The 9,947-nt window shown below is 34.9% G+C and overlaps 2 protein-coding genes across 2 annotated transcripts; both read left to right on the top strand.

Annotated features, from left to right (window-relative positions):
* Nucleotides 1-317: 317 nt before the first annotated feature.
* LOC131637771 (NADH dehydrogenase [ubiquinone] 1 beta subcomplex subunit 8, mitochondrial-like) lies at nucleotides 318-4,119 on the top strand. Its single transcript, XM_058908340.1, has 4 exons — nucleotides 318-535; nucleotides 613-699; nucleotides 793-888; nucleotides 3,849-4,119. The coding sequence occupies exons 1-4, from the start codon at nucleotides 398-400 to the stop codon at nucleotides 3,903-3,905; spliced, it is 378 nt and encodes a 125-aa protein (XP_058764323.1). The 5' UTR covers nucleotides 318-397; the 3' UTR covers nucleotides 3,906-4,119.
* Nucleotides 4,120-7,313: 3,194 nt separating this feature from the next.
* Nucleotides 7,314-7,970, top strand: LOC131636130 (uncharacterized). The gene has a single exon (XM_058906815.1). The coding sequence runs from the start codon at nucleotides 7,314-7,316 to the stop codon at nucleotides 7,968-7,970; it is 657 nt and encodes a 218-aa protein (XP_058762798.1).
* The last annotated feature ends 1,977 nt before the right edge of the window (nucleotides 7,971-9,947 follow it).

Here is a 9,947-nt window from a genome sequence, read left to right as displayed (position 1 = left end):
GATTTTTTTTATAATAATCATCTTGAACAAGAGTCTAATTGAAAAAAAGATAAAATAGTTTATGAGTCTGATTATTATCTTCTTTTAGAGGTTTATTTAAAAATTTCTAAGAAGCACAAAAAAATTACAGATTAATTAAATCTAAAATAATAGTAAACTTTAAAAAAAGAAAATGGGGTATAGAAAGAAACCAGGAGTGTAGTAGTTAGCCCTAAAATTATATAAATTAGAAACGAAGATCCAATTCGAGTCCAACCCGTTTAATTAAAAAAAAAGATAAAATAAAAACAATTCCAAACGAAGTCGTTTTTGACTGTGCGTAGAAGTAACATAAACATTAGGCAATAATCAACCAGAAATTGAACAAGAACGACGAAGAAGAATCGAGGCAATAATCATGGCAGGTCGATTAACAAACGTAGCATCACAAATTTTAGGCGGAAACGGCGTCGTTCACCGATCGGTAGCTTCCTCTCTCCGCCTCCGCTCCGGCATGGGTCTCCCCGTCGGCAAACACTATGTCCCAAACAAACCCGTAAGTTTCCTTTAACCCTAACCTATCCAATTCATTTTCATTTTGGTAGAATCGTGAAAACTAACCTCGATTTTCAGCTTCCTGTGAATGAGGAACTTACATGGGACAACGGTACTGCATTTCCCGAACCTTGTATAGATCGCATTGCTGATACTGTTGGAAAGGTACCTAATTTTTACCCTATGGATGTAGTTTATTAAGTTATTATTATAATTTTCGATGCGTGGAGTTGATGATTTTTTGTTTTTGAAAACTAGTATGAGGCTTTGGCTTGGCTATGTGGAGGATTGAGCTGTTTTGGGGCTCTAGGATTATTGGCTGTGTGGAATGATAAAGCCTCCAAGACACCATTTGTAAGTCAACTTGCTAAATCTCTGGATTGTTGGGATTTGGTTCCGTTTTGCTATGGATGTTTGCTGATTTCAATTCTTTAATATTTGATCTTTAAATGCTATGCCTATAAGGTTGAGTGTGATCCTTCGTTGATGAATGTTGGAACTTGGATGTGTTTTAAGGTTGATTGGATATTATTGTTCTTATTTCTTGCTTGTATATGGAGTTATGTATTACCGTATTTTGTTTAGATCCTTTGGGTGTAATTGTTTATGGTTATCATTATTCGATAGTGGCATTAAGTGACTTACCTTACAATGCTTTACTGAATATGATGCATCCATGAGATAGAATTTGTGTTAGACATATAGATATATTCATTAGTAAAAAATAATTTTAAACTAATGACTTTCACAGTTTGTTATCGAAGTCATGTCCTAACGCACAATTACTATACAAAAAGTAGAAGGAAAATGAGGAATTAAAAAGAGTGTATTGATGAGTGTGGAAAAACAAGAATTATTCAAAGATGGTGCGAGTTTGAATAATTTAACGGAACATAGAAACAAAAATTTAACAGAGGCCTGTGTTAGTGGGAGACTTATGGGCAAGTACTGAGTAAGGTTCAGCAAATAATTGGTGTGCTGAACTAGGTGGAATGAACAGAGACCCATGGTGGAAAACACTGGTTGGCTGGAAAATGGAAATGAAGGTGGTGAGTAGGTGCTTTCTTGGTGTTTCTTATGTTGTTAATCTTGTAGCGCTGAATCCCGAAAGTGCTATGCTATAGCGCTATGGAGGATAGCGGGATGACTACTATTGTGAAGTCTTAAAAACAATGTACAAAGTATACATAAATTTCAACAAAGTACATACATAAATACTCAAATAGAAAAATACACAAAATTAAACAGACAATCATATTTTAAAATTATAATCAACTTTCTCATTTCCCATCAAAATAAGTTCTGAATGTTTTGTATGTTTTTTAGAGAGTAAGCTGCATGGTTATCAATTTTGAATTATTATGATATATTTGTGTTTTCTTGTTGGGTTGGGTTGAGTTTAGTCTGCCCTGGAAAACCTGTTCGGTTTGGATGAGAAGAAAGAAAATAAACCTGGCATAGGCTATGTTGATTCTCAAGTCAAGGAAACTGAAATCCACCAAACCTGTCACTATTTCTTACTCCATAGTCCATCCGTCCTACAAAAATTGTCACATTTGCTTATTTCAAAGAGATTATGAAAAGAATATAAATGAAAGAAAGAAAATTGTAATTTTACCGAATTATCATTGTCATGTATTGGTATGTTCACTATTATCATAATGCAAAGTGGGAAATATTGATTTGGGAGTGATGCACATAATATTAATTAGGGGGCACAATTGGAAAAAAATGTAGTTTATATTACTTTGAAAATTGAAAGACACATTCAATTTGGGTCCTTTTTTTTTGGTTTTAAATGTAACAATTATTAATGGACAGAGACTGTAATTTTACGTTTCTTTTGACTTTGAACACAATTTAAAAAAAAAAAAAATTTATGTTGTCTGATGAGTCAACCTGATTAAAGCTAAAGCCATTGCCCAAAATAATTAGTCAAAATCTGAACTGACCCGACCTAGCTTATACTGCATCCCTGGATCTTTTGGATGATAGGATTTTTCTTTTCTTTCTTCATCCTTGCAGTTAAATTACAAACAGCTACCATATGTTAGTGTGCATTGCAACAAATGTTTGATTAAGTAGCAAGTTAGAAGCTTGCAAGTTGCAATATAGCTGCTGATTAATCTAACTTCGCCCGGTAGAATTACAATACAACTAACTTACAACATAAATTTAGATGCCTCATTTAGTCCTGTATTTTCCCCATGAGTAATTATTATATCCAAGAGACCCAATTCTCGGATTCTTAGTTTCGCTACAAGTAATTCAGAGGTGAATTACATTTACTTTGGTTGGTTGAAGCAATTAGTTCTGATTCTGGTCTACTATTTTCAATTTCTTTTCTTTTATTCTTTCCTCTGTTGTAATCAAGTATTTACGGAACTAATTCACTGTAACAAGACTATTCATCTTTATTCTCCTGATTCTTAACATATGCTATCTAAGCAATTTATCTCCCAGCAAGCTCTTGACCTTGCTTTATCACTTCCTCTGTTATTGATTGTGGTTCTTCATATTCAATGCATTTGCTGTACTCTTTCATTCTTGGATCTCTTCAATCCAGTTGATCATGCCTCAAATCTTTACCTTCAGATAATCCCAGTCTAGTTCTAGTTTCTCAACCATCGTCTGGTTAGAACTGTTTTATTGAACCGTGCCATGAAGGTGTCTCTGTTAGCAAAGTTTTTTTGTGGCTTTGTAGCCTTTTGTTGATTGCTGGCTATGTTCAATTTCCTGATGTACATGCTATTCAGATTTTCTCAATCTGGCAAAGGAACATCAATTTTGTTGTTTCCCAACTCTTTGATTTCAAAAAGAAATACAGCCAGCCAGTGCTCGTTTGCTCCAATTCTGCAGTAACCATTGTGAAATACTTAAGCAAAAGAATGACCCTGGTTCTTTTTCAATTGACGGAAAAAAATTTTGAACCAATATTTCAGAAAGCCTGAAAGCATTTTGGAAGAACAAGTGTCATCTGAAAGTTCATCAACATCGTAGTGCTAGCAGCACATTAGAAAGTAATTGTGGCTATTCTTAATAACTTGAGCCTATATGCTAAATTAGTTTTCCGTCGTTTTTGGTTGGATTTAAAAGAAAGTTAGTTGGCTAGACTATTGAGGTATATATTGTTTATGGACTACATAATATTTTGTCCTGCTTGTAACCTCCATGTATCCCCATTATAGTCATGCTTAGACTCAAAGCTATGTATATTTTCTTTGACATTTTCATGTTTTGAAGCTTCACGTGTAATGCTACTTTCTCCAGATACTTAGTACTTATGCTGATAGATTTTCATATTATCGTGCCAGGCACCCAAAGTATATCCATATGACAATCTGCGAGTGGAGCTTGGTGGTGAGCCATAGGTAGATCCAAGGCAATAATGGAATGATTACTTCTTTTATGTATTTGTTCTGTTCATTTTGTACTCCTATCTTATCTTATGTGGTCGAAAATAATGGATCATAAAGACTTGCTGAAACCAAATACAGGAATGGAACAGCCGAATCTGGTTTAATTCTTTTGATCGTTCTCATGTTTGTGATGGTAATAGTGAGTTGGCGATTTATTCTGCACAAATTCTCCACTCTTTATTGAACTGAGTATAATAAGATAAAAATTTTGTACCTTATTTAACCCTTATTCTTTACCCCCTACTATTTATTGTTTATCGTATTTAATTTCTCAAATTCATTTTCAATGAAACATCGCAAACCCAAATGTTGGAATACATTTTCATTTAAGTACTTGTGAAAAAGAGCTATTAGTTTTTTTTCATAGTAATATATATTTTTTAAAACAAAAGTATATCTAATTTAAAAAGTTGTTATTTTTTCTTTTCTTTACATTTTACATTTTTAAAAGGACTTGAGAAGTGAAGAGATTTAAATTTGTTTTAAATTAAGATACTCAATTTCAAATTCAATTGGGTCTATGGTTGTGTTTTCCATTATGATTAAGCTCTTTTTCATAAGAGAATTGTTTATCTCATCCTAAGTGGTGGAAAAACACCATATAAAAATCTCAAAATGCCACTTTGATTTTAGAAATATATTTTCGGACGCACTTGGAGTCTCACAAAATCACGTCCACATTTTTTCTTATAAATTTAATTCGGAGAACCACTCCATGTATATCTCATGCTTTCACTGAAATGTTCTTTTTAAACATAATTTGACTTGAAGATGCATCTTCGTATTAATACCAGACAAAATTCAAAATGCATCTCTAGAACCACACTAAACAATAATTTTTCTTTATTTTAGAGATGCTCTTGGTGAAATTGACGATATATTATAGTTATACTATCATTTTCAATTTTGTGAATTAAAGCATACACTTTCAGAATAATATAAAAATAACATATATAAATTAATAAATCCAGAGTAAAATAGAATTGAAAATAGTGCTCCTAAATACAAACACTATATACTACTGTATATGAGAGACTCGAGCCCCATGTTCCTATGCTGCCTCATGTACTACAATGCCTCCCCCATCATGACATCTAGAATGTCCCTCACCTCAGAGCCATCCGAAAAGAGTCCTCTGTATATACCGCTTGCTCAATAGTATGATAGGTATGCTCTCAATACATATGCTTTATGCTGCGCAACCTACTTATCATCACAAGCGGACTGCTCTGCATTATGCAATTGCCGTGTATACAAGTTCTCCAGGAATCGAAACCTAGCATGAGCCCCTCAGGTGACTTCTAACTCCGACATTGCATCCCCTGGGTCAGCTCCCAAGAGTATATCATCATCTCCAAAGCGTAATCTTTGTTAATCCTGCAGTGGTCTAACATTCCCCCCTAATCGAGAGATGTAGTAGGCAAGAGACATCGTCCAGTGTGATAGACATCTCACTATGTGGAAGATGAAAAGATAAAGTCTTCGAGTGCCATTTCTCTGTAAATGCAGACTATATCATGGTTAACCCTAACATAACTAATCCTTCACAAGTCTCTCAGCCTAGATAGCTGCATCACATCCTGAAACCACTATTCATTAGGCTTTGGCAGATCAATAGTCTTTTGGTTATGATTGATGAATTTTGGTATGAGTTTAAGATATTTGAGTCGATGACATACTTGAATCATAAGAATTAGTTTAAAGTTCTATTCTTGATTTCGATATTGATAGAAATCACCAGGTTATAAACATATCGAATAAGTGGTATCAAAGCCACCAATATATGATTCAATTTGAATTTTGAAATTTTTTTAATGAAATTAGAGTTAAAAAAAAAGAAGGGGATTTTGAAATTTTCCGTGAATGTTTTGATTTAATTGTCCTTATTACCAAAATGCTTGTTAATGAATTTCCAAGAGCGTAATGATTAGTTAAAGGAGGATTTAAGGTTATGGAATATATCTATGAAGCCCAGATTCGGACACGGACACCGAACACGACACGGATACAGACACGACATGGATACGGACACGAGGACCCCGCTAATATAGAAAATATAGGACACAGACACGGCTATATATATTTTATATAATAATATAATAATGCAATGTATGAACACAATTTATAAAGAGTTTAAAACGAGAAGCAAAATTTATATAGATTTAAACTTAATACTTTCAATTATAAAAAAAAGACACAAATCCACCTCTAAACCGTGGAATAAGAAAAAAAAAAGTAATCCCAATTGTGTTATTTTTATAGTGGAGAGGTGAAATATGAAAGGTAAAATAACTCTATTATTTTTATAAATAAAAATCTGATAATTATTGAGTTGGACTTTTTTTTTTTAAAAAAAAAATTGAGTTGGGTGTGTCCTTTATTTGAAATAAGGAGTCGTATCCGTGTCCGTTGCAATTAAATTATTTTTTTTGTTAGACACTACAAAAATGTGTCAGATACGTGTCGTACGCGTGTCGTACGAGTATCCGTGTCCGACACGTGTCTGACGCGGCGACACGCCTTTTGAATGATATGTCGACGCTTCATAGGAATATATTGTTACCGTAATAGAATAATTATGTGTGTAATATTTTTTTTAAGGTTAACAATATATGCTAATATATACTGCTGTGTGTGCTTGAACTTTTCATCATTATATGCCATGTGCTTATTGCTCTTCTACTTATTGATTGTACATTATAGTCACTTGTGATTATGTTCTTTCGTGTTGCGTGTGTTGTGATATATTGCATGTTATTAGTGTGAATAATGTGTTCTGCTATGGCCAACAATATGTGTTACTCTATTTGTACTATACTCCAACACATTGCTAGTACTCATAGTACACATGCATCTTGTGATCATACTCTAATTTCTTGTGTCTAATCCTTGTTATGGTGTTTGTATGTTTTTATGAACACACTCCTTAAATTACTTACTCAATACTTAGAACAAAAACATGCACTAATTACTCTTATTGCGAACTTCTTAATGCGGTGTTTTCTTGTTGTGCTTCGCACAACAAAGCAGACACAGATTGAAACATGAGAAGGTTGTTAAGTTTCTAGTAGTTTGTTTCCTTAATAAATTAAGTTTGTTATTTTTACCTATTCTTTAGGAGAATCCATGTTATTAGGACTTGTTAAACGTGGATTTAGTGGAATTAGTGGTTCCTTTATTTTCTACGTTATCAGTTATTTACACTTGTATTTAACTGCATTTCAACTCAATAAACCAGTATTCAAATTTTGCAATATATTTTTCTTACGTAATTTTAACATTGTGGTACTAGAGCTCCCTACTGGGGCCTGAGTTGAAAAAGCCGCAACTTTCATTCTTGCCGCAGCAAGAGTTGTTTCAATGGCGTCTGAAAACAACAACTTTGTGCAACCTGTTATTCCACGCTTCGATGGTCACTATGATCATTGGAGTATGTTGATGGAAAATTTATTGAAATCCAAAGAGTATTGGACTCTTGTGGAAACTGGCATCACTGCACCAGAAAATGAATCGGCTTTGACAGAAGCACAAAGAAGGAAGTTAGATGATCAGAGATCAAAGGATTTGAAGGCGAAGAATTATTTGTTTCAAGCAATCGATCGTGCTGTACTGGAGACCATCCTAAAGAAGGACACTGCTAAAGATATATGGGATGCAATGAAGAAGAAGTATCAAGGCACTGCACGGGTAAAACGTGCACAACTCCAAGCTCTTCGCAAAGAGTTCGAAATTCTTCACATGAAGGAAGGCGAGTCTGTCAATGATTATTTTTCAAGAACACTATCAATTTCAAACAAGATGCGCATTAACAGAGACAAATTGGAAGAGGTTGCGATTATTGAGAAAATCCTTCGCTCAATGACAAACAAATTTGATTATGTGGTGTGTTCCATTGAAGAATCGAATGACATCGATAGTCTTTCGATTGATGAATTGCAAAGCTCACTATTAGTTCATGAGAAAAAAGATGGTTATCTATGTCGTGGAGGAGCAAGCCTTGAAAGTCACTGCTCATGAAGGAACCATTTCTTCGGGAAGAGGACGAGGGGGATTTCGAGGAAGAGGCAGAGGTGGAGGACGTCAATTTTACAATCGAGAAGCACAATTTGACAAGGCAAGGGTGGAGTGTTATCATTGTCACAAGCATGACCATTATCAATATGAATGCCCTGCCAAAGAGAAGGAAACCAAGGTACATTTTTCTGAAACTGAAGAAGAATTGCTCTTGATGGCTTACAGTGACAAGAATAATTTACCAGGTAATACTTGATATTTAGACTCCGGGTGCAGCAATCACATGTGTGGAAACAAATATTGGTTTTATGATTTGGATGAAAGATTTAGAGAAACTGTGAAGCTTGGTAACAATTCCTGCATTTCTGTCATGGGAAAAGGGGATATTAAATTCCATGGTAAAAACAATGTTATCCATACAATTTCTAGTGTGTTTTATGTCCCAGATTTGAAAATTAATCTCATTAGTATGGGACAACTACAAGAAAAAGGTTACATCATCATCATCCAACAAAGCAAGTGTCAAATTCATCATCCTGAGAAGGGTCTAATAGCTGAAGCAGAAATGACATCCAATCGTATGTTCCCTCTACACATTCAGCATAGTGTCCAGAAGTGCTTCTCCACAAAAGTGCAAGATCCAACATGGCTGTGGCATATTCGTTATGGTCATTTAAGTTTCAAAGGTTTGAAGACCCTATATGAGAAGAACATGGTGGAAGGACTGCCCAATATCAACAATTCCATAGAAATGTGTGAAGATTGTATTATCGGTAAACAACATCGTGATTCTTTTCCACAAGCAAAAGCATGGAGAGCTGGAAAAATTCTACAATTGTTACATTTTGACATTTGTGGACCAATCAATCCAACCTCGAATGGAAACAAAAGGTACTTCATTACCTTCATTGATGATTATAGTCAAAAAATATGGGTTTATTTTTTACAGGAGAAATCTGAAGCCTTTACCGTTTTTAAAAGCTTTAAGGCTCGAGTTGAAAAATAATCTGGCAAGTGCATTCAGACCCTTCGTACAGATCGTGGCGGTGAATTTAACTCACATGACTTTACAAGTTTTTGTGAGTCGCATGGAATACGGAGGCAGCTTACTGTTGCATACACACCACAACAAAATGGTGTGGCTGAAAGAAAGAATCAGACGATTATGAACATGGTGCGAAGCATGATGGTGAAAAGGGGTATTCCTAAGACTTTCTGGGCAGAAGCGGTAAATTGGAGCGTTCACACACTCAACCGAAGTCCTACCCTTGCTGTGAAAAACATCACACCTCAAGAAGCTTGGAGCAATGTCAGGCCTTCGGTGGACCACTTTAGAATTTTTGGGTGTACAGCGTTTGCCCATGTTCCAAACGAGAAGAGAATAAAGCTTGATGATAAAAGTGTGAAATGTATTTTTATTGGTGTTAGTGAAGAGTCCAAGGCGTACAGGTTATATAATCCCATTACCGAGAAAATAATCATAAGTCGAGATGTTCTCTTTGATGAAGAAAGTACATGGGATTGGTGCAGCACTGAGAAACAACAACCGTTAATTGATGGTGAGGAAGATGGCGAAACAAGTCAGGATTCTGAATCACAGTTACAACTTCCTACTCAGTCCCTTGGAGAAATTTCACCAAATCCTTCATCAAGTGTCTCAATTCCAAATGAAGACCAATCATCTATTTCAAAACCACAACGACAGAGGAGAAAACCAACTTGGATAGTAGATTACGTGTGTGGAGATGAATTGTCTGATGAGGATACTACTGCACAACTTACTTTATTTGCAGGCTCTGATCCTATATTGTTCACAGAAGCAGTGAAGGAAGAAAAATGGAAAAAGCCATGGATGCAGAAATTGAAGCCATAGAGAAGAATAAGACGTGGGAATTAACTGATCTTCCAAAAGGACAAAAAACCATTGGTGTGAAGTGGGTTTACAAGACAAAGTTGAATGAAAAAGGAGAAATTGACAAG

The sequence above is a fragment of the Vicia villosa genome, linkage group LG1 (assembly GCF_029867415.1).
Source record: "Vicia villosa cultivar HV-30 ecotype Madison, WI linkage group LG1, Vvil1.0, whole genome shotgun sequence".
In the NCBI taxonomy this organism is placed as follows: Eukaryota; Viridiplantae; Streptophyta; class Magnoliopsida; order Fabales; family Fabaceae; genus Vicia; species Vicia villosa.
This window is presented reverse-complemented; position numbering and strand designations above follow the sequence as displayed.